Source organism: Narcine bancroftii, chromosome 3 (assembly GCF_036971445.1).
Source record: "Narcine bancroftii isolate sNarBan1 chromosome 3, sNarBan1.hap1, whole genome shotgun sequence".
Taxonomy (NCBI): Eukaryota; Metazoa; Chordata; class Chondrichthyes; order Torpediniformes; family Narcinidae; genus Narcine; species Narcine bancroftii.
In genome coordinates this window covers 353,213,022-353,238,790 of record NC_091471.1, presented here as the reverse complement: position 1 = coordinate 353,238,790, position 25,769 = coordinate 353,213,022, and the positions used below count along the sequence as shown (strand labels likewise).

The window sequence follows — 25,769 nt, the reverse complement described above, 5'->3', positions numbered from 1 at the left end:
TGGAGAGAGTGAGGGAGGGGGAGAGAGTGAGGGAGGGGGAGAGAGGGAGGGAGGGGGAGAGAGTGAGGGAGGGGGAGAGAGTGAGGGAGGGGGAGAGAGTGAGGGAGGGGGAGAGAGTGAGGGAGGGGGAGAGAGTGAGGGAGGGGTGAGAGAGTGAGGGAGGGGGAGAGAGTGAGGGAGGGGGAGAGAGTGAGGGAGGGGGAGAGAGTGAGGGAGGGGGAGAGAGTGAGGAGGGGGAGAGAGTGAGGGAGGGGGAGAGAGTGAGGGAGGGGGAGAGAGTGAGGGAGGGGGAGAGAGTGAGGGAGGGGGAGAGAGTGAGGGAGGGGGAGAGAGTGAGGGAGGGGGGAGAGAGTGAGGGAGGGGGAGAGAGTGAGGGAGGGGGAGAGAGTGAGGGAGGGGGAGAGAGTGAGGAGGGGAGAGAGTGAGGGAGAGGGAGAGAGTGAGGGAGGGGAGAGTGAGGAGGGGGAGAGAGTGAGGGAGGGGGAGAGAGTGAGGGAGGGGGAGAGAGTGAGGGAGGGGGAGAGAGTGAGGGAGGGGGAGGGAAGTGATGGGAGGGGGAAGGGAGGGGGAGAAGCGACAGGGAGAGGGGAAGTGAGGGAGAAGCGGGAGGGAGAGGTCAAACAGGCAGCATCAACCCTCCCACTGAGGGAGGGAGAGAGAGAGTGAGGGAGGGGGAGAGAGTGAGGGAGGGGGAGAGAGTGAGGGAGGGGGAGAGAGTGAGGGAGGGGGAGAGAGTGAGGGAGGGGGAGAGAGTGAGGGAGGGGGAGAGAGTGAGGGAGGGGGAGAGAGTGAGGGAGGGGGAGAGAGTGAGGGAGGGGGAGAGAGTGAGGGAGGGGGAGAGAGTGAGGGAGGGGGAGAGAGTGAGGGAGGGGGAGAGAGTGAGGGAGGGGGAGAGAGTGAGGGAGGGGGAGAGAGTGAGGGAGGGGGAGAGAGTGAGGGAGGGGGAGAGAGTGAGGGAGGGGGAGGGAGGGGGAGGGAGGGGAAGAAGCGACAGGGAGAGGGAAGTGAGGGGAGAAGCGGAGGGAGAGGTCAAACAGGCAGCATCAACCCTCCCACTGGAGGGAGGGAGAGAGAGAGTGAGGGAGGGGGAGAGAGTGAGGGAGGGAGAGAGTGAGGGAGGGGAGAGAGTGAGGGAGGGGAGAGAGTGAGGGAGGGGAGAGAGTGAGGGAGGGGAGAGAGTGAGGGAGGGGAGAGAGTGAGGGAGGGGAGAGAGTGAGGGAGGGGAGAGAGTGAGGGAGGGGAGAGAGTGAGGGAGGGAGGGAGGGAGGGAGAGAGTGAGGGAGGGAGGGAGGGAGGGAGGGAGGGAGGGAGGGAGGGAGAGTGAGGGAGGGAGGGAGAGAGTGAGGGAGGGAGAGAGGGGAGGGAGAGAGGGGAGGGAGAGAGGGGAGAAGCGACAGGGAGAGGGGAAGTGAGGGGAGAAGCGGGAGGGAGAGGTCAAACAGGAAGCATCAAACCTCCCAATCTGTTCTCTGCCTGATCTGTGACCACACAATGAACGACTGGGACAGCAATAAGAGGATTCTGCTGGAGTTGGCGAGGGAGGGAGAGAATAGCGAGTGCGCCGACTGCGGAGCGGCAGGTAAGGACGGGGGTCGTCAATGTTGCATTGATTGAACCCTCCAACTCACCTTCTGTTGCTCGGACCCGAACCACCGTCCCCGGGCTCGCCGCTTTGGCTCGACGCTTGGAAACCAGCTCGCTGGCTGGTAAAAACGCGCGAAATGTCAGCAGACACCGTGGTTGAAGTAAAAATAAGGCTGGAGGAACTCAGCAGGTCAAACAGTCTACTTTGTATCGCAATTAACTAACGTTTTCGGGCTTGAGCTCTTTATGAAAAATAGAGACTGGACTAAATTAAAATTGAGCCTGTATTCTTCACGTCAGCCACTCTCTGTGAAGAAGTTCAGTGGGGAAAAGCAGACTTTTATCGAGACCCTTCAGAATAAGATATCAACTCCCCCCCCCCCGCTCATCTACACTCCAGGAAATAAAGTCCGAACCTGTTGAACTCAGTTCCTCAAGTTATGGCAACATCCTGGTAAATTTCCTCTGCTCTTTCAATCGTTTTGATAATTTTCCTGGAGGTAGATAACCCTCCTACCTTTTACTCATAAAGGGTTCAAGCCCGATACGTTGGTTATGTCTCTTTTATCTTTGCTTATATAAAGAACCCTGTTTCACCTGCTTTGTTTCTCCACCATCGTGTTTTTACTTTTCACAACAAATCCCTCGGTGTAATTTTTCAAATCTCCTCTGATCACCCCTCGTTCCTGCACCCCCTTGATCCCTGCTCGTTTCCCCTCCCCACTTTTAAATGGCCAGAGCTCCACAATATCCCCCTCCCCCGTTGACAAAGAGTTTAGGGTCCAAGTTGCTCGGTGTCGAGTTTCTCCAGCATGTTTGTGTACTGCACTCCACCCCAGCATCCGCAGACCTTCTGCTTTAACACCTAAACGTAGGGCTGGGGGTGCACAGAACAGGTGGATATTCCAGTCCCAACTAAGAAAGGCGGCCGGTCCTGTCACAACTGCGCTGGAGCGGGCCACGCAGCATCCGGGGAGGTAGCAGGATAATCATGGTTTCGGGCCGAATGGCCCTGGTCGGGAATAGCAAGAAACGAGCAGGTGACCGATGATTGTGGGGGGGGGGGGGGGTGGAGGATGGGGACCACGGCTGATGTGCAGGAAATAGAGGATATGAGAGGGAGGGCCAAGGTGATGGTCTCAGTTCGGACTGTATATATCTAACAACAGGGATTTTTTTATAATAACAAAAACATTTTTTGTAAGACCAGCTTGTGTGTATCAATATACCTACAAGGCTAAAACTCGATGCTAATTTACTTTTTGAACCTTCTAATATGCTCTGGTGAGAACCCCACCCCTGCTCCGCCAGCCCCTCCCCCCAGCTCAGTACTGCTGCTGCAGCCACCCCCACCCTGGACGTACAAGGAACACACACCCGTTTCTGGTACACTGCAGCTTTGTGTGTGTCTCACAGCCTGATCTTCTTCTTATTGGCTGTTGAAGGTCACCATGATTCTGGCTAGATCCAAATCCTGGCACTGGCCCATAAGATCTCCAGGCCAGGGTACAGCTCCATTGGTTCTCAACCATTTTTTTGGAAGTCCCTGTTATGGTGCAGTGCATCTAAATTAAATTATAAATTATAATTGCCTAGAATTTCCCTACTGCATAACTCTACATTTTCCTTAATTCCTGTTACCTATCACATAGTCTCTTAAACGGTCCCATTGTCCCTGCATCCACCATTGTTGCTGGCAACACATTGCAAGCATCCACCACTCTCTGTGTGAAGAACCCTGTACTTACTCCCAAGCACCTTAAAGCTGTGCCCCCTCGTGTTAGCCATTTCAGCCCTGGAGAAAAGTCTCTAGCCATCCACACGATCAATGCCTCTCTTCATTTTGTGCACCTCTGTCAGGTAACTCCTCATCCTCTATCGCTCCAAGGAGAAAAGATTAAGCTCACTCAACCTATCCTCATAAGGGGATAAACATAATAGAGAGAGTGCAGAGAAGGTTCACGAGAATGTTGACAGGATTTCAGGGTCTGAGTTACAGGGAAAGGTTGTGCAGACTGGGGCTTTTTTCTCTGGGGCGTAAAAGATTGAGAGGGGACTTGATAGAAGTGTTTAAGATTTTAAAAAGGACAGACAGAGTAAATGTGGATAGGCTTTTTCAATTAAGAAAGGGGGAGATTCAAACTAGAGGACATGGTTTAAGATTGAAGGGGGAAAATTATAAGGGGAACATGAGGGGAAATTTCTTTACGCAGAGGGTGGTGGGGATGTGGAATGAGCTTCCGGCAGACGTCGAGGCAGGATCATTGGTTACATTTAAGGAAAGACTGGATCGTTACATGGATAGGAGGGGACTAGAGGGGTATGGACTGGGTGCTGGTCAGTGGGACTAGGAGGGTGAGAATTTGCTACGGCATGGACTAGTAGGGCCGAACTGGCCTGTTCTGTGCTGTAAGTGGTTATATGGTTATATATGGGTGCTCTCCAATCCAGCAACAGTCTTGTAAGTCTCCTCTGGACCCTATCTAGAGCATCATCTTTCCAATAAGGAGATGTCCAGAACGGAACTTAATATTCCAAGTGGGTCTAACCAAGGTCTTGTATCTCTGTAACATGGCTGTTGAATTCAATCCCACAGTTAATGAAGGCCAAGACACCATATACCTTCTTAACAACACTATCAACCTGTGCAGCAGCTTTGAGTGTCCAATGGATATGGACCCCACGATCTCTCAGTTTGACCACTACTCAGAGTCCTCACATTAATATTGTATTCTATCTTCAAATTTGATCTGTCAAAATGAACCACTTCATACTTTTCTGGGCTGAACCACATCTGCCATTTCTCAGCTCAATTCTTCATCCCGTCAATGTCCCTCCGTAACTTCTGACAACCCTCCATAACTTCTGGCAACCCTCCAGGCTATCCTCAAAACCACCCACTTTTGCGTCAACTGCAGACTTACTATCTCACCCTTCCACTTCCTCATCCAAGTTATTTATAAAACTCACAGAGGAAGGGGTCCTAGAACAGATCCCTGTGGTACATCACTGATCACCGACCTCTATGCAGAATACAAACCATTACAGCCATCCTCAGCCTTCTGTGGGCAAGCCAACTCTGTATCCACAAAGCAAGGCCTCTTTGGATTCTATACCTGCCTACTTAGTTATTTTTAGAAATTTTTATTTTTATTTGCATCAAATATAGACAATTAACCATTTATCTAACAATATAACATAAAGAAAAAAGTGACACAAAATTATACAATTTTTTTCTTTTTCCCCACTCCCTCCCTTCCCCCTCCCCATAGAAGAAAGATAGAAAAACGAAGAGAAAGAAAAAAAAAACCTGAATTTAATCTTTGATCACTAATCTAACATGGTATTTTATCCTCTAAATATTTAGATAGAAAGAGCAAGGTGTATGGACGTTATAGATGGACATTTTACTAATGAAATCCATATATGGTTTCCAAATCCTATAAAAATTCTCAAGTTGGTTCCTTAAACTATATGCAATCCACTCCACTGGTATACAGTTTTGTATTTCAAACTGCCATCATTCCAACCTTATTAAATTATCCGATTTCTATGTTACTGCTACACATTTCTTTGCCTTTGCTATTGTACAGTCAAGAATTATTTTTAATATTTATCTAACTTTAAATTAATATGTTTCATTTAAATTACCAAGTAAGAATCATCTGGATCTTTTGGTATTTGTATCTTCATACCTACTTACTTTCTGAATAAGCCTTGAATGGGGAACTTTATCAAATACTTCACTGAAATCCATATAAACTACATCCACCACTCAATGTTCTTTGTTGTTACAACCTCAACGAATTCAGTCAGGCTTGTAAGACCTGACCTTACCCTGAAAAAGCCATGTTGACTACCCCTAATCAAGACTCAAGATTCCTTTATTACCATGTAAAACAGACAGTGCAATATTCCATGGAATTTGTTTTAGTCTGCTGTAAGGCAGACCGATTCGCCATCAGCAGAAATTGCCTGAAGTGCCTCTTACAGTCAGAGAAAGAGAAGCAAAAGAGTCGCTGGATTTGCCTTCAGCGCTGCCGTAGCCACACAGAGTCCAATCCATCAGCAGCCTGGGTTCCAGACCTGTACGTCCAACACAATCAGGAAGCCCTCACAGCACCCTCTTGCATCCTGGTTCTGATATTTGGTACCCCGTCAGCCAGTCTCAGCATATGCCTCTCTAAATGCTTGTAAATCCTTGTTCATTTGTGTGATGTTTTATTTTTGAGGAGAGGGAGTCATTCTCAGCTCCATTTTAAAAGTAAGAGCATGGGGAAACGGGAGGCTACCTTGGCCCCTCGTGCCTGTCCCTGCCATTCAATATGATTGTGACTGATCTCCCCCAAGCTCCCCTGTGCCAGTTCCTCACCTAGTGCCATCAAGAGACTAAACGGGGGTCCCTGCCAGTCAGAATTGGGAGGATTTATAACAGGGAACAGCAGAGAAATTAATCAATATTTTGTGCTTACCTACATAGAAGGTATTTAATGCAATGCCTTTACAGCACCAGCGATTGGGACCGGACCTGGTTCAAATCCCACGCTGTAAGAAGTTTGTATGTTCTCCCAGAGTCTGCATGGGTTTTCTCCAGGGGCTCTGGTTTCCTCCCACCCTTCAAAAATGTACCAGGGTGTAGGTTAGTGGGGTGTAAATTGGGTGGCATGGATTTGTAGGGCCGAATTGGCCTGTTTCAATGCTGTATGTCTAAATATTTTTTAACTGCCAGAATTACCACAGAACCCAGAAAAAAGAGGAACCCAGGGAAGTTGGTACAGATATTAATGAAAATAAACAATTGAAAGCCAGAACCCAAGGACCTGTTTGTTGATCTACATCCCAGAGTTTTGGAGGAGTGTCTGTAGAGAAAGAGACATTGTTGTCGATCAATTCTGTAGAGGAAGAGACAATTCTGTAGAGAAAGAGACATTGTTGTCTATCAATTCTGTAGAGAGAGACAATTCTGTAGAGAAAGAGACATTGTTGTCTATCAATTCTGTAGAGAAAGAGACAATTCTGTAGAGAAAGAGACATTGTTGTCTATCATTTATGTGTATTGAAGGATAGAAAAGGTAATCCCACTGTTTAGGAGAGGGGAAAGCAAGGAGTCAATGGCCTGATCACCTCACTTCTGAAGCAGAGGAAATGCTGAAATCTCTAAAATGGATTTAATAACAGAATATCTAAAAGCATTGAGTACTGTGAGGGTGGAGTTATGAAAGAAAGTTCAGGTTGACCGATCTGTTGGCAGGTGTATAGTTAAAAGGGAACCAGTAAGTGATCTGCAATGAGATTTTTGGCAGGTTTTCAATAAGTCAACAAGAAGTTGCTAATAAGATTAGAGCACGTGGAATCGTGGGGGTAATAGAGTGTCATGGATTGAAAATTGATTAACAGCATAAGAATAAATATTTCTCAGATAATGGGTTTAATGTCATACTCATTTTACAATGTACACTGGCACTGAAATTCTTATTTGCTGCAGCTGAACAAGTACTTTGTTAAAACTACAAAGCAACTAAAAAAAACATATTAATACTTAATTGAATTAAAAAGACACAAAAAATGATAGATAATAGAGTAAAAAGTGAAAGTCTGCAGGCACCATGGTTGAAGTACAAACATAATGCTGGAGAAACTCACAGATCAAACAGTGTCCTTTATATAGCAAAGATAAAGATACAAAAATAACCAACATTTTGAGCTTAAGCTCTTCATCAAATATAATAAATATTCAGTTATCCTATTGCATAAAAAGTTACTTCCACAAATGCAGACAGTCCTTTTGTGGTGTTGGAGCAGTCCCTGATTAGTGCAACACAGGCAGGTTCAACAAGAGCCTGACAGTGGTTGGAAATAGCCTGTTCTTGAACCTAGAGGTTTCTGTACCTTCTGTCTGAAGGCTGAAGTGAGAAGTGGTTGTGACCAGGGTGATGGGGGTCCTTTATGACCTGTCTTCTTGAGGCAGCTCCTCATGTGGATATCTGCCCTGGATTAGAGGTTGAAGAGCATGCGATGGATCTGGCTGTGTTTGTTACCTTCTGCAGACTTCTACATTCCTGGGCTCTCAAACTCCCAAACTGATAGTTTTGCATTATCAGCAAACTTAAGATTAAGAGCAGTAGAAGGATGTAAATCAGTGGGCCTCAACCTTCCCCCCACCACCAACATACCCTAATCCCTTACTAACCACAGAGCATCTGTGATTACTTAAGGTGTTGTGAGTGGAAAGAAAAAGGTTGAGAACCACTGCACTAGGGAGATAGCATAGAAATGGGCCCTTCAGCCCAGCTTCTTCTTGCTGACCAAACTAGTCCTATTTTCCTGCGTTCAGCCCACACTCCTCTAAACCTTTCCTATCCAAGTACCCATCTCAGAGACAAATATTACAATTAAACCCACCTCTACCATTTCCTCTGGTAGCTTGTTCTATATAACCCACCACCCCCTGTGTTTAAAATGGAACCCCCAGTTCCCTTTTAAATCTCCCCCTCCCTCCCCCCATCATCTTAAATCTATTTCCTCTCATTTTAGATTTACCTATGCTGGGAAAAATACTATGACTGTTTACCTTCTATAAGATTCTCCTACCCCCCCCCCCCCCCGCCCCCCACACAGCCTCTTACTCTCTTAATATGTCAAGCTCTTCAGTCTTGGTATTATTCAATCTTTCAATCTTTTCTAGACCCTTTCCACTTAGTAATATCTTTCGAAAAGCTTGGTAACTGGCACACAAAACTCTGAGTGCAGACTCACCAATGTCTTATACAGATGGAACATGACATCCTGCAGTGAACTGGAGTTCACTGTCTGTGTGTTGTTCAGATGGCTGGCTCCACCCTCACCTACCCCAATATAAACCCTGGTTTTCCTGCCTTACCTCAGATTCACTTGGGGCTATTGTGTCTTCTGGCCATTGATTGTGAGCTATTAAAAGCGTGTTTGTACTCTTCACTTGTCGCTGAGCGCATTCAGTCGCGCCACACGTCCCTCCATTTGTACTTGATACTCTGACTGCTGAAGGCAAATGTGATGAGTACTTCCCTCACCATCCACTCTGCCTGCTCTATCACTTTCATGGAACCATATACCTGTACCCCTCCCCAAGTCTGTGCTTCTCTGTCCTACAACACTCTCCAGGGCCAGAAACTACGGTCAAATTTTATTTTTTGAAGTGGCTCAGGTTCATTGATTCACGCCTCAAGCAGAGAGGGCAACTTCTGCTTATTTGGCCTCAGTTCTCATCCTGTGTTCTATTTTAAAACATGCTGATCACTGTAAATGCCTGTGAGGGACATGGTTCGCTTTCTGGAACCTTCTGTGTTCCTGAATACTCTGGTTATCTAAATCAGGCTGCGATGCAGACAGTCAGTCTACTTTCCACAGTACATCTGTAGAAGTTGGGTAGAGTATGTGATGTCATGCCAAATCTCCTCGGATTTCTTAGAAAGTAGAGGCATTGGTGTGACTTCCTCATGGGCAACTTGATGTGCTGGAGAGGGGTTCTGATATGTGGATTTCCAGGAACCTGAAGGTCTTAACCCTCTCCACCTGTCAATAGAGGTTGTTTTCCATGGTGAGAGTGTTGACGACAATTTCAGGATTGAAGGGTGTCCACTTAGATCTGAGATGTGGAGGAATTTCTCTAGCCAGAGGGTGGTCAGGGTCAGGCAATCTGTAGAATTTGTTGCCACGGGCAATGTGGAAGTCGTTATTGGTTGTATTTAAGATAGAAATTGATAGGCTCTTGATTAGCCAGGGCATCAAAGGTTGTGGGGAGAATGCCAGGCTGAGGGGCAGTGGGAAAATGGATCAGCTTATGATTACATGGCAGGGCTAACTCGATAGCCTATTTCTTCTCCTATATCTATGGTATTGGGTGCATGGCCTCTCTGCCTCCCCTTCCTAAAATCAAGTTCCTTGGTCTTGGTGACATTGAGAGCAAGCTTGTTGTTCTGATGCCACCCAGCCAGATTCTCAATCTCCATCCTCTATCCTGACTTCTTTCCAGTTATTCAGCCAATAATTCTGGTGTCATTAGCCAATGTGTTGATTGAGTCGGAGCTGAATGAGGATATACAAGGTGGGTCCAGAGAGAATAGAGCAGGGAACGAAGCATACAGTCTTGCCATGCCCCCTATGTCAAAGGTCAGCAAGATGGAGGTGGTAGCCATCCGCCATGACAGTTTGGGCAGGTTATTTGAGCAGGGCAGCAAAGTGCCAGTCTTGTTACAATAATGGAACAGCCTGGCATAGCTAGCTCCTCAGTTCTGCTGGGATTTTCAGATTTCAGAGTTATTGTCTGTACATACGTGACATCACATACCACCCTGATTCTTTTTCTCTGCCAGTGAGGCAGAATTACCACTTTTTTGGCAGTGCAAAAAAAAACTGAGTCAACGTACACATATAAAGGGGAGTCACTTGATGGAGTAGTGGCCGGTCGGGGAACTCCAGCCCTCTCCAGAAAAGTTTAAAAAAGATAGAGAAAAAACAAAGGCACAAACTTAAAAACCAAAACAAAGTGAAAGTAAAAGTGTGAAGACAATGGCAGCGAAGAAAGAAAAACCAAAAACAACGGGAAGAAAAGAAGAAGGAAAGACGTCGGAAGAAGAAGGTGAAGGCCTTACCTGTCCGAAGAGGCCTGCCGCGGAGAGAGAGGCCCGCTCCCACAGGTCAGTGGAGGTCCCGGGCTCGGGACTACAAAAATGGCTCGCAGAGCCGAGTAAAAGTGCGCAACCGCGCATGAAAAAAAACACACTGACGGGAGGGGGGAACAGCTGCGGAGTCGATCTCCACAGCTGAGAGAGACACCTGCAGCACAGCAGCAGGTGCAGAACACAGACAATAACGACAACAAGAAAGAAGAGGGTAAAAAGAAAACAAGGAAACAACAGATGGTCAATCCAGAGGAAGAAGAAGAGAACAGAAAGAAGTGGAAGAAGAAGAGAAAGGCAAGACAATGGATGTATCTTTTTTTAAAGAATATATGGAATCAGTTAAAGAATGGCAATTACAAGAATTTGATGAGATAAAAAGAAGAATTAAGAACGCAGAAGAAAGAATGAATAAAATGGAAGTGGCCATATCAGAATTATCAAAAAGAGTGGAAAATATGGAAAAACGAGAAACATTTGTAGATATGGAAGTAAAAGACTTAAAAGAGAAATTAGAAGAATCTAATAAAAAAGCTAAAGAAGCACAGGAGCTGTTAGCTCAGAAGATAGATATGATAGAAAACTATAATAGAAGAAATAATATAAAGATAGTGGGCCTTAAGGAAGATGAAGAAGGCAAGAATATGAGAGAATTTATAAAAGATTGGATCCCCAGGGTCCTGGGAAGACCAGAATTACAGGAAGAAATGGAAATAGAGAGGGCACATAGAACTTTAGCCCCGAAACCACAACCGCAGCAAAAACCAAGATCCATTTTAGTAAAATTCTTAAGATATACAACAAGAGAAAATATATTGGAGAAAGCAATGAAGAAAGTAAGAGAGGACAAAAAGCCACTGGAATATAAAGGTCAAAAAAAATTTTTCTATCCAGACATAAGTTTTGAACTCCTGAAGAAGAGGAAGGAGTTCAATACAGCGAAAACGATCTTATGGAAAAAAGGATATAAATTTATGTACCCAGCGGTACTTAAAATAATTATTCCAGGGCAACAAAACAGACTATTCTCGGATCCAGAGGACGCAAGGAAATTTGCAGAACAACTACAAAACAAGCAGAGAGATGAAGACATGTAATAAGAGTAAAAATGACCATGATCTATATGTATGTGTGAAAAGGGGTATATGTGTGTATATATATAGTGTGCATACATGAATGTATCCATATTTAGAGGAAAATATATAGAGTATAGACAAGAATTAATAAGGGAGGGAAATGGAATAGAGGGAATAAGGAGGGAATTAAAAGAGTGACCTTTGTTACATATGAAAAGTGAAATCTTTTCTGGGGGGCGCTGGGTGGGGAGGATTACGGATACTGCAAAATCAGCTGACGTTTGCGAATGAATTCGCAAATCCAAATGGAGAGGGGAGATGCGGTTGTCCGACAAGGGATAAAGGACAACTCAGGAGGGGGAGGGAAGATTGGGGTTAAAGAAGTTTTAAATAGGAGAATAGGGAAAATGTTTGATGTTTTAGAAATGTTGTCTTATAAAGTGTTCAAAACAAGAAAGCAGAAATGGATAAGAAGGAAAGGTAATGATGGAGAAACGGAAAGGGAAGATAAACAAAGTATAAAATGGCTACGCTGAACTATATGACTTTAAATATTAACGGAATACATAACCAAATTAAAAGGAAGAAACTGCTAAATTTACTGAAAAAAGAAAAAATTGATATAGCATTTGTGCAAGAAACACATTTAACTGAATTGGAGCACAAGAAATTAAAGAGAGATTGGGTAGGACACGTAACAGCAGCGTCGTATAATTCAAAAGCAAGAGGGGTAGCTATATTAATTAGTAAAAATGTGCCAATTAAAATAGAAGAGGAAATAATAGATCCAGCAGGGAGATATGTAATGATAAAATGTCAGATATATTCGGAGTTTTGGAATCTACTCAATGTATATTCACCTAACGAAGAAGATCAAAAGTTTATGCAAGATATTTTTTTGAAGATAGCAGATACGCAAGGGAACATATTAATAGGAGGGGATTTCAACCTGAATTTGGATTCAAATATGGACAAAACTGGGGAAAAAATTAACAGAAAGAACAAAGTAACCAAATTTATAATTAAATCGATGGAAGAAATGCAACTTTTGGATATATGGAGGAAACAACACCCAAAGGAAAAGGAATATTCATATTATTCGGGTAGACATAAAACATACTCAAGAATAGACCTATTCCTAGATAATAATATAAAAGGAATAAAAATAAAAGACAGGGAATATAAAATCAGTCTATTTGCGGATGATGTGATAGTGTACTTAACAGAACCAGAACTATCAATAAAAGAACTATGTAAGAAATTGAAGGAATATGGAGAAGTGTCGGGTTACAAGATAAACGTAAATAAAAGTGAAGCAATGCCTATGAATAACGCGGATTTCTCAAAATTTAAGGAGGAATCCCCATTCAGATGGCAAATGCAGGCAATAAGCTACCTAGGTGTGCAAATAAACAAAAATCTAGGCCAATTATATAAACTCAATTACAATCCACTAATGAAAAAATTATAGGACGATTTAGAGCATTGGAAAGAGCTACCACTAACACTGATAGGAAGGATAAACTGTATTAAAATGAACATTTTTCCAAGGATACTATACTTATTTCAGGCATTGCCAATACAACTGACAGAAAAATTCTTCAAAGAGTTAAAGAAAATAATAAGGAGATTTTTATGGAGAGGGGGGAAACCGAGGATAGCACTAGATAAATTAACAGAATGGTATAAACAAGGAGGCTTACAATTGCCAAACTTCAAAAATTATTATAGAGCCGCACAATTAAGGTACCTATCAGATTTTTATCAAACAAAGGAAAAACCAGACTGGACGAGACTAGAATTAGATAAAATAGGGGAAAAGATACCTGAACACATATTATATAAATGGGACGAAAAATTGGTACAACATAGAACTTCTCCAGTATTACACCATCTCCTCAATATATGGAAGAAGATTCATGTAGAAAGAAATAAAACAAATTATCAAATACCAAAACTAATATTGACGCAAAACAAGCTACTCCCTTTTACAATAGACAACCTTTCCTTTAGAAAATGGGAAAAAAAAGGGATTAAAAGAATAGAAAATTGTTTTTCAGGAAGTAGATTCTTATCCTTTGAACAAATGAGAGATAAGTACAATATAACTGGAGATACAGCGCTGGCATATTACCAACTGAGATCCTACTTGAAAGATAAATTAGGAAGCAATTTGAGTTTACCAGAGGGAAGTAACCTTGAATATGTGATTACAGATACAATGTACAAAAAGATTTATAACAAATGTGTATATCAAACTGCAAGAAAAGGAGAATGAGGAAACAAATGGTAAAACTAAACAAAAATGGGAACAAGATTTAAATATAAAGATAAAAAAGGAAACATGGGAGAAATTATGTTCTGGAACGATGAGAAATACAATAAATACGAGACTGCGTATGATACAATATAATTGGTTACACAGACTATACATTACACCGCAAAAGTTAAATAAATGGGACCCAACAGTATCTGATAGATGTTTTCGATGTAAAAAAGAAAGGGGAACAACAATTCATGCAATCTGGACATGTGAGAGAGTAGAAAAATTTTGGGATGATCTCAATCAGATATTAAATAAAATAACAGAAAACAATATACCAAAGAATCGAGAGATCTTTCTCCTAAGTAACATAAAAACTAAAGAATTTGGAATTGACTTGGAAGATGCACAAAAAAGATTTGTTAAGATAGCCCTAGCCGTAGCAAAAAAATGTATTATGTCAACCTGGAAATTGGAAGATAATTTGAAAATACAACGATGGTATATAGAAATGAATAAATGTATTCCATTAGAAAAAATAACATATAGTTTAAGAAATAATATTGAAATATTCGAACAAGTATGGGAGCCTTACATTAAATACAATAGCGAAAACCTACCGGGAACAAACATTACCTAAGTTGAAAAAGTCACTGTAAATGTGTGAAAAAGAAAAAGTGTATATCATGGCTGTTGTGATTTATGGTGTGAAAAATAAAAAATTTAAAAAAAAAAGATTAGACCTATTCCTGTTATCAGCTAGTATGCAAGATAGAGTAAGAAAAACAGAATATAAAGCTAGAATATTATCGGACCATTCACCCTTAATATTGACAATAGAGTTAGAGGACATCCCTCCAAGAATGTATAGATGGAGATTAAACTCCATGTTACTCAAAAGGCAGGATTTTAGAGAATTCATTGAAAGACAAATTAAAATGTATTTTGAAATAAACACGGAATCAGTGAAAGATAAGTTTATACTATGGGACGCAATGAAAGCGTTCATTAGAGGGCAAATAATAAGTTATGTAACCAAGATGAAGAAGGACTATAATCAGGAAACAGAGCAGTTGGAAAGGGAAATAGTAAATATAGAAAAAGAATTAGCAATGAAGGAAGATACAACTAAAAGAAGAGAATTGGCAGATAAAAAAATAAAATATGAAACACTACAAACATATAAGGTGGAGAAGAATATAATGAAGACAAAACAGAATATTATGAACTAGGGGAAAAAACGCACAAAATTTTTGCATGGCAGCTTAAGACAGAACAAGCTAAGAAAATGGTATTGGCATCAAGGAAAAAAGACAAACAAATCACATATAATCCAAAGGAGATCAAGGAAAACTTTAGAGAATTCTATGAACAATTATACCAAACTGAAAACGAAGGGAAAGAAGGGAAAATAGATGAATTTCTAACTAAAATTGAACTACCAAAACTACAAATAGAGGAACAAAATAAATTAACAGAACCATTTGGAATAGTAGAAATACAAGAGATAATAAAAAATTACCAAATAATAAGACACCAGGAGAGGATGGATTCCCAATAGAATTCTATAAAACATTTAAAGATTTATTAATTCCTCCTCTCCTGGAAGTAATCAACCAGATTGATAAAACACAAAGCTTACCAGATTCATGTAAAACAGCAATAATTACAGTAATACTAAAGCAAGGGAAAGATCCACTCGCACCAGTGTCATATAGACCAATATCTTTACTTAACACAGATTATAAGATAATAGCTAAACTATTAGCAAACAGATTAGCAGAGTATGTACCAAAAATGGTAAATCTAGACCAAACTGGATTTATTAAAAAAAGACGCACAACAGACAATATTTGTAAATTTATTAACTTAATTCATGCAGTAGAAGGGAGTAAAGCACCAACAGTAGCAGTTGCTTTAGACGCAGAGAAGGCCTTTGACAGAGTAGAATGGAATTATTTATTCAAAGTATTGCAAAAATTCAGTTTACCAGAGAAGTATATTAATTGGATTAAAGCATTATATAAGGGACCATTGGCGAAAGTGACAGTAAATGGATATGTATCAAAGCAATTTAACTTAAGCAGGTCAACACGGCAGGGATGCCCACTATCACCTTTATTGTTCGCGTTAGCTATAGAACCACTAGCAGAATTGATAAGAACAGAAAATAATATAAAAGGGATAAAAATAAAAGACAAGGAATATAAAATCAGTTTATTTGCGGATGATGTTATAGTATACTTAACAGAACCAGAACTATCGATAAAAGAATTATATAAGAAATTGAAGGAATATGGAGAAGTGTCGGGTTACAAGATTAACATAAATAAAAATGAAGCAATGCCTATGAATAATGCAGATTTCTCAAAATTTAAGAAGGAATCACCATTTAGATGGCAAATGCAAGCAATAAGATACCTAGGTATACAAATAAATAAAAACCTCGGCCAACTATATAAACTCAATTATTATCCGCTAATGAAAAAAATTACAGGACGATTTAGAGCATTGGAAAGATTTACCACTAACACTAATAGGAAGGATAAACTGTATTAAAATGAACATTTTTCCAAGGATATTATACCTATTTCAGGCATTGCCAATACACCTGACAGAGAAATTCTTCAAGGAGTTAAAGAAAATAATAAGGAAATTTTTATGAAAAGGGGGGAAACCGAGGATAGCACTAGATAAATTAACAGAATGGTATAAACAAGGAGGCTTACAACTGCCAAACTTTAAAAATTATTATAGAGCTGCACAATTAAGATACCTATCAGATTTTTATCAAACAAGGGAAAAGCCAGATTGGACTAGATTAGAATTAGATAAAATAAGGGAAAAGATACCTGAACACATATTATATAAATGGGATGAAAAATTGGTACAATATAGAAGTTCTCCAGTATTACATCATCTACTCAATATTTGGAAGAAGATTCATGTAGAAAGAAATAAAACAAATTATCAATTACCAAAACTAATATTGACGCAAAACAAGTTATTTCCTTTTACAATAGATAACCTTTCCTTTAGAGAATGGGAGAAAAAAGGGATCAAAAGAATAGAAAATTGTTTTTCAGGAAATAGATTATTATCCTTTGAACAAATGAAAGATAAATACAATATTACTCAAGATACAGCGCTGGCATATTACCAATTGAGATCCTACTTGAAGGACAAATTAGGAAGCAGTCTGAGTTTACCAGAGGGAAGTAACTTTGAATATGTGATTACAGATACAATGATAATCAAAAGATTTATAACAAATATGTATATTAAACTGCAAGAAAAGGAGAATGAGGAAACAAATGGTAAAACTAAACAAAAATGGGAACATGATTTAAATATAAAGATAAAAAAGGAAACATGGGAGAAGTTATGTTCTGGAACGATGAGAAATACAATAAATACGGTTACGTATGATACAATATAACTGGATACATAGGCTGTGCATTACACCTCAAAAGTTAAATAAATGGGACCCAACAGTATCTGATAGATTTTTTCGATGTAAAAAAGAAATGGGAACAACAATTCATGCAATCTGGACATGTGAGAAAGTAGAAAAATTTTGGGAAGATCTAAACCAAATGTTAAATATAATTACAGAAAACAATATACCAAAGAATCCAGAGATCTTCCTCCTAAGTAACATAAAAAACAAAGAATTTGGAATTGATTTGGAGGATGCACAAAAAAGATTTGTTAAGATAGCTCTAGCCGTAGCAAAAAAATGTATTATGTCAACCTGGAAATCGGAAGATAATTTGAAAATACAACAATGGTATATAGAAATGAATAAATGTATTCCATTAGAAAAAATAACATATAGTTTAAGAAATAATATTGAAATATTTGAACAAATATGGGAGCCTTACATGAAACACAATAGCGAAAACCTACCGGGGACATTCACTACCTAAATTAATGAAAGGAGAAGGAAATGAAAAGAATTGACTCAGTGGAATTTCTTGTTTATTTTTATTGAATGACAACATTGTTTGACTGGTTTAATGTATCCTAGATTTTGTACTTTAAATGGATGGGAGGGGGGAGGTAGGGAGGGTGGGATGGGAGGAGGGAGGGGGGGGAGAGAAAATGGCACTGTATATATTTGAAAAGGAAAAAGTATGTATCATGGTTAATGTGCTTTATGGTGTGAAAAATAAAAAATTTAAAAAAAACATACACATATAAACAAATGAATCTTGTGGTATCTATTCCTCTTTCCTGATGGTAACAGAGAGAACTGAGAGTGTGCTGAGTGGTGTGGATCCTTGATGATTGCTACTGCTCTCCAACAACAGTGTTCCCTGTAGATATTCTCAATAGTGGGGAGGGCTTTGCCTGTGATGTCCTGGGCTGTCTCTTCTACCTTTTGCGGGGCTTTACTCTTAGGGGTATTGGTGTCCCTATACCATACCATGAGGCAGCCAGTCAGAACACTGCCACACATCTGTAGAAATTTGCCAGGTTTTCCGCAAACTCATGAGGAAGTCAAGACACTGTTGTGCTTTCTTCACATTGCATTGGTGTGTTGGGTCCAGAAAAGATCCTCCAAGATAGTGACTCCCAAGAACTTAAATTTACTCACCCTCTCCACCTCTGATCCTCCAACGATCACTGGATGTTGTCAGGTTTATGTACCCTTTGCTGAATCCAGCGCTCTCATAGAACCATAGAAACAGGCTCTTTGACCCATCTAGTAAATGCTGAACTATTATTCCACCTTGTCCCACTGACCTGGACCCAGTCCATAGCCCTCCATACCTCTACCATCCATGTCCCTGTCCAAATTTTTATTAAATGTTGAAGTTGAGCCTGCATTCACCATTTCAGCTGGCAGCTTGTTCCACACTCACACCACTCCCTGTGGTAGGTACCCGGAATGGGCTGCCGGAAACAGATAAGACTGTAGTATTTAAGAGCAGTTGGATAGAGAATGAAAATGCAGGAGGTTCAGGGGTGATAGGTCATGAGTGTGCAGAAGTATTTCAGTTAATTGGCATTGTGTTTGTCACAGATACATGGGCCAAAGGGGCTATTTCTGTTCTACATGTTTCATTATCTGTGTAAATTTTTGTTACATGCTAAATCCTTTTATGTGACGACATGGTTGGCACAGTGGATAGTGCAATGCCTTTACAACACCAGCAATTGGGACCAGGGTTCGAATCCCACTTGTCTGTAAGGAGTTTGTACGTTCTTCCTATGTCTGCATGGGTTTTCAACAGGAGTTCCGTTTTCTTCCCACTGTTCAAAGTTAATTTGGTGTAAATTGGGTGGCACAGAAATGGCCTGTTGCCGTGATGTCTATCTAAATTTAAAATTTAAATACTGTAATTTTTTCCCGTGATTTGCCAGGAGTGGAATGATGGGTTGTAGTTATAAAGAAAGATTGGATGGGCAGGGGTTTATTCTCAGTGGAACCTAGGAAGCTGAGGTATGATCCTATGGAGGTTTGTAAGATTGTGAAAGACATGGTCAGGATAGGTTGTTAGTGTCCTTGTCCCAGGGCAGAGCGGTCAAGAGCTAGAGGGCACAGGTTCAAGGTGAGGGGGGAGAGATTTAGAGATCGGGGGGGGGGAGAATTTTCCGCACAGAGGGTGGTGAATATCTGGAATGAGCTGTCGGAGGAGGAGGCAGGGCCAATGTTTAAAAGGAGAAAAACATGAAAGTCTGCAGGCACCATGACTGAAGTAAAAACATGACGCTTGAGAAACCCAGCTGGTCAGTCTATAGCAAAGATAAAGATACATAATCAATGTTTCGGGCTTGAGCCCTTCATCAAGGGATGAGCAAAATGTCATCAGGTGCCCGAACATAATGATAGGGGGAGGTAATAGGTGGATAAGGGAGGGAGGATACAGCAGCAAACAGGGAGGGGAGATGGCTCTGTGAATGGAGAGGGAAGGGGTGGAGGAAATAAAACTGAAGGATGGGGAAGAGGAGAGCAGGGAGTGGTCTAGGAGAAACCAGAGAAGTTGATGTTAATGCCATCTGATTGGAGAGGGCCCAAACAGAATATTTGGTGTTGGTCCTCCAATTTACGGGTGCATGAGGCCATGGACAGACATGTCAGCACTGGTAGTGGGGTGCAGAACTGAAATGGTTGTCCACTGGAAGATCCCCGTCACCGATGCAGACAGAGAGAAGGTGCTCGGCAAAGCCATCTCCCAGTCTGTGTTCAGTTAACGTTTAAAAGATATTTTAACAGGTGCTTGGTTAGGAATAGAGAGGGATGTGTTTCTAATCCAGGCAAATGGGACTACATTATGGTCAGCATGGATGGGGTGGGCCAAAGGGCCTTTTCCTGTGCTGTACATTCCTCTTCACAGTTGCTGCCTGACCTGCTGAGTATTTCCAAGCCTTCCCATTTTGATTTAGTATGTAAACATGGGTCTAGGATCTTTTGGTGCCCACATTTTGGCACCCAGTTTGGCGCTGGACATTTTGTCACTAACCTTTAGTCTTACAGAGGGGAGTGGGCAGCAGTGTTATGGAGGGGTGCATACATAAAATTAATATTTTTATAATTTTATATTCATTGTTTTGGTTCGTCCCAAAATATCCTAGGGCTGCAAAAGTCTTGGTTTTTTCTCCAAAATAGCCGGCGCCAAACTGCGGACGCCTAAATGTCTGATTCCATGTAAACGCATGCGTTTGTTGTTGGATAACTGTGTGTGCCATGTGTAAAGTGTGTCAGTTAATCAACGTCATCTGGTCTCACCCTCCACAGATCCTGACTGGGTGTCCTGCACATTCGGGGTGTTTATCTGCCTTAACTGCTCAGGGATTCACCGCAACCTGTCAGGAATCAGCAGAGTTAAATCCATCCGTCTGGATCATTGGGACAATGTTTTAATTGAGGTAACAAGATATTTTTTGTGGGATGAGACATTTGGATAGAGGATGATTTACTGTTTCCACAGTTCTGTGGATTCTGAGCTGGTTATTGAATCCAAATGCAGGGGAGGTGATTGGGGGTGGGGAGGAGGTGATTGGGGGTGGGGAGGAGGTGATTGGGGGTGGGGAGGAGGTGATTGGGGGTGGGGAGGAGGTGATTGGGGGTGGGGAGGTGGTGATTGGGGGTGGGGAGGAGGTGATTGGGGGTGGGGAGGAGGTGATTGGGGGTGGGGAGGAGGTGATTGGGGGTGGGGAGGAGGTGATTGGGGGTGGGGGGGAATGAGTTGTGTGGGGAGGGACTGCAATGCTCCAGCCCCTACATGGACAATGCCCACTTCTCTGAGGGGGGTGGGTCAGAAATTCCTAGGAGTCTCTTTGGAGCGTAGAAAGATGAGAGGAGACTTGATGGAGGTCTACAAGATTATGAGAGGCATAGGGTGGACACCAAGCACCTGTTTCCCAGGGCAGGAATAGCAAAGAGCAGAGTAAGTCTACAAAGTGAAGTGTTTAGGGAAACAACAGGGGTAAGTTTTTAAACAGAGTTGTGGATGCCTGAAATGCCTTGCATGCATGTACTGTGCTGCAGTGAGGACATGACACTTTGACCATTTCCTTAGATCATTTCCTCTGCTGACCTCTTCCCATGTCAGAACTCGGAAAAGAGTTGGAATAAAACTTCATTCACAATAAAACTAACTCCAATGGAAAATGGTGCAAAGTCTTTTCACGTCGTGTTCATATATTCATTCCATTTCTGCTAATTCCATTAATTTTAATCCTCTCACATGCTACGTAGCACCGTTGGCATTAGATTTAAGATTTATTGTCAGAGTAAATACGTGACATCACATACAACTCTGAGATTCTTTTTCCCGAGGGTGAACCAGTGCAAAAAAAAAACTGTACACAACCTACACATGTAAACAACACCGTGGCTCCTTGTAGTTACTCCCCCTTCTGTGACTTCTCCTCGGTCTCAGTTTTTCAGTTCTCACAATGGGAGGACTCTAGACTATGATCCATCCCCACAGTGCCCTCACATTGGCTTAGCCAAGCCTTGGCGCGTCCCTCACCATCCTGGAATATACCAGTCAGCAGCATTACCTCACTGACATCTTGGTGTGCTGGAAGACCAATAGGTTTCAGGAAGACCAAATCCAGCAGTTCTGGATGTCTGCCTGTGTGTCCCGGGAACAGCCTGTAGATCAGTCCTCTGTCACGTTGCTGCTGGAGATGAACAAGGACCCTTGCATCCTTCTCCACATACTGTTAGTCAACTCTCATTCAGCAATGAGGTGGGTGACTGTCTTCACTCCATCGCATTCATCTCAGGTACAATGTACATGAAGGATTTGACTGGGAGGGCTCCTCTCATCACCAGCCAGGCCAGGTTCTGGTGGTTATTAGTGAGCACTGTCGGTGAGGCATTCCCCAGATGACTTGGACAGTCTGCTCAGGGAACCACCTCACAGAATCCATCTCGTGCCTCAGTGCCAGCGGGACGTTCCATGCTGTCTACTATCTGATGACTTGTGGTCAAAGGTGGTTGTCTGGGAAAAAAAATTTCCACCAAGGTGTGGCAAAGTCCAGCACAGCAATGGGCCAGGCCCATCCTTCACACACCTGGGACAGGTAGAACCTCAGCACTCACAGGCTCACTGAACTCTGGGCAGCAGTTTGCTTTTGTGCCCAGTTTGGAAGGATATAAGACAGGAGTCGCACATCAGCAGGGGACAGCCAATTTCTGTCTTTGAGGCTTCTATTTATTTATTTATTTTTAAATTTAGATGTAAAGCACGGTAACAGGCTCTTTCGGCCCATGAGCTCGTGCTGCCCAATTGACCTACAGCCCCTGGTACATTTTGGAGGGTGGGAGGAAACCCACGCAGACACGAGGAGAATGTACAAACACCTTGCAGATGATGCGGGATTCAAATGCTAGTCCCGATTGCTGGAGTTGCAAGGGCATTCCACTAACATTAAGCTAACCGCGCTACCCTTTTATTTTTGCAATCATACAAGAGTAGTTTCATCATGTCCTAGAGATACAGCCCAGTTACAGGCCCTTCCAACCCATGAGTCTCGGCTGACCAATTAATCCCGTACATCATTGGAGCATGAGAGGAAACCTGAACACCCGGCTGTGGCGTAAATGCTGTGTCTCATTCAGACTTGTGACTGTGATGTTTCAACGACAATCTGCTGAGTGTGCAAGTGATTCAGAGCAAACATCAGAGCAGAGAAAGATAGAGAGAATCAGTCAAAGAGGGACAGAGGAGAGAAAATCAGAGGAGAAAGGGAGTATCAGAGGGAGGGAGGGAGGGAGGGAAGGAAGGAGTGAGAGTGAGTGAGACAGAGAAAAGGGAAGAATGAGAGTTGACTTACCACTGCATTTCCTGATCTGTGCCAAAATTAACTCTAATCCTGTTTTTTGTGTGATCAGCAAATGAAGAAAAAAGGTAACCAGGTGATGAAGAAAGTTTACGAAGCAAAGGTGCCTCTTTACTACTACAAGCCTCGGGCTGCAGACTGCAAGTAAGGGCCTGCAGTGGTGATGAGAAGCAGTTCCCGGAAGGGGCACTGAGATTGTAGCAGGAGACCGCTTGTTCCATCATCCAGTGGGTCACAGAAATGCTTCACACAGGAGGCTACTTTGGCCTTTGTAGACAGATTAATTGTTCATCCATAGACCCTGAAGGCTTCAGTTCTCCACAAGGATGCTGTGTTTGCTGTGAGGATTTTCTTCTCCCACATCCTGCCAGGCAGAAAGTTCCTCCCCGTTTCTCCCAATGAACTCTGCCCCCTACAGGCCCTGTCATATATCCTTGTATAATAGTTGATCCTGTGTGATTGTCAATTCTGTAAGTCGACTGCCTTTTTTTTTAGCTTAGAAATTGCATTTTTGTATGACCCATGTAAAAGTTTGGCCCCGACCTCCCGTCCATCAGAGCTCTTAATGTCTCCACCGTGGACCCTCACTTTGGTTGCCTGCCCATCTGAGCTCTCAATGCCTTGGCCATAGATTTTCTCCTAGGCCCCGGTTGCCCACCCTTCTGTGCTCCCAAATGCAGACTTACCACCTGGTCCAGGTCTTGAAAGACGCAGGTACTTAACTGCAGTCAGAAGTATGACTGTGTAAAAAGCTAACCATCCAAATTTGACCCTAAAAAGTGGTCCAAAAAATGTGACTATTACATGAGTATATACGGTACATTCCTTTACAAAATGAGGGTTACCCTGCATTTTAATTGCAAATGCCTACCTTGACTTCTTGCCCCAAGTACTGCTGCTTTCTGGGTAAGGTGTAGCTGAACTGAACGAGGGAAACAGAGGATTGTGCAGGGGAGGGGGAGGAGGGATGGGGAGATTCCTAAGGAGGCCAAGGTTTCATGGGGTGAAGTTAACACGGGATATGGAGTTGCTGACGGATGTGGCTAGGCTCAGGAAGATGTCTGGGAGCATCAAATCCAGATTGGTGGACAATCATCCAGTTGAACAGAGGGAAGTCTCTCATGGTGTTTGGGGAAGGGGGAAGAGGTGCCATCCTTGTTTTGAGATGTCCTTGGGAGGGGAGGGGAGGCCTGTTGCTTTGTGCTTTCACAAGTACTGATCACATTTAATTTAGTTTTAGAGACACCACACAGTAACAGGCCATTCTGGCCCACGAGCCCATGCCACCCAATAACCTACAATCTCTGTAGTTTTGAAGGGTGGAAGAAAACTGTTGTACCCAGAGGAAACCCACGTGGTCACGGGGAGAACATACAAACCAAGCCCATAGGTGTCCCCAAACCTCTTGGCAGTGACAGCTCTCACTGTTAATGTGTATGACCTCTGCCAAGCAGCCGCAGCACTGATGGATATCCCTGACCAGCATAGGACAACATAAAGCTTGGTTGCCATTGGTGAGTACAGATCATTGGGCCACACCACCATTCCTGGTCTCGAGAAGCTGTAGTCATATTCCCGATGAACAATTACCCCTGTAACTGGTTACACTTGGCATTTGCATTCAGAGCAGAATAGCTCATCAGGTAATACAGCTGCTTTGCATCTCCAGAGTCCTGGGATACCTGTGTGGAGTTCGCATGTACTCCCTGTGACCTTGTTGTGCCCCACTTCCTCCCACATGCCTATGGGGTGCAGCTTGGCTGGGGTAAATTGCCCCAAGTGTAGATGTGTGGTGGGAGAGGCAATGGCTGGGGAGTTAATGGGAACATGAGAGAACTGGTGACCAGGAAAGCAAGTGGATAAAGTGCAGAAAATTGGCATTGACTCAATGGGCTGAATGGCCTCTGCCATTCAGAAAGATGTTGAGACCTGAGCCGCTGTTCCTCGTTCCAGCGTGTTGAAGGAGGAGTGGATCCGAGCCAAGTACGACAGAAAGGAGTTCACTGCAATCGAAGGTCAATGCCAGGGGCCTGTCACATCAGGAACAGAAGCAGGAACAAGAATGGGAGCAGGTGAGAGGTCCTCTCCTCCAACAAAGGCAGTGATGTAGTCTTTAACATGAGGATTTGGACATCTCTGTAAATGGCTACAAACTGATGCAGAGCAATGAGGAAGTTAGATGTAGAACTAAATATTTGGTCAGAGAGGTAGATTTTAACGAGCTTATTAAAGTAGCAATATGGGAGTGGGGAGGAGAGTTTTAGCGAAGGCATTTTGAAACATCGTCCTGGAAATCTCGCTCTGGGTCTCACCTCTGGGATGGAAAGTTATTGGTTCAAAAGGAAAATGCTGAAAATACTCAACAGGTCAGGAGGCATCCATGGAGACAGCAAAAATAGATTTCATGTATTGGTGCAGAAAGGTCATGGACCAGAAACATGAACTCTTGTTTCTCTTTCCACAGATGCAGCCTGACCTGTGGTGGGTTTCTAGTGTTTTCTGGTTTTGTTTAGGATTTCCATCATCTGGAGGTCACGAGCAACCTCTTCAGGGTGAGGTGCTCTATCAAAAATTCCTTCTGTCAGAAGACCCATTAAACCATGCTCTTGTCTGGGAGACATGAAGGTCCCAACAGCATGGGAATTATCCCCAAATTCCAGGATGTTTATCCTTCAATTAATGCAATGAAGCAGTGTCGTTTTCATTACTATCCCTCAAAAACCTTCACCCTGAAAAAGCAGAAACCACCCTATCAATTCAATGGACATTCAGCAGCTTGACATGTTAGTTACAAGCCAGCAACCGTGGTTTGAATCCCATGTGGTCTTTAAGGAGCTTGTATGTTCTCCCTGTGTCTGCGTTGGTTTCTCCGGGGATCTAGTTTCC

The 25,769-nt window shown here is 42.7% G+C and overlaps 2 protein-coding genes across 11 annotated transcripts in view; one reads left to right on the top strand and one right to left on the bottom strand.

The window, feature by feature from the left end:
• Positions 1–25,769, bottom strand: part of tefm (transcription elongation factor, mitochondrial) — a 76,779-nt gene that overhangs the window by 13,376 nt on the left and 37,634 nt on the right. The gene's annotated exons all lie outside the window — the stretch shown is intronic.
• adap2 (ArfGAP with dual PH domains 2) overlaps positions 1,403–25,769 on the top strand; it is a 67,436-nt gene continuing 43,069 nt past the window's right edge. For all 4 annotated transcript variants that reach the window (XR_011354833.1, XM_069929836.1, XM_069929838.1 and 1 more), the window contains exons 1-4: positions 1,403–1,579; positions 20,326–20,456; positions 22,936–23,027; positions 24,837–24,955. Coding sequence is in view for 3 of the 4 variants with exons in the window: in XM_069929836.1 (XP_069785937.1) it covers positions 1,492–1,579; positions 20,326–20,456; positions 22,936–23,027; positions 24,837–24,955 (430 nt within the window). In the remaining variant the exon portion in view is untranslated. The remainder of the gene's footprint in view (positions 1,580–20,325; positions 20,457–22,935; positions 23,028–24,836; positions 24,956–25,769) is intronic.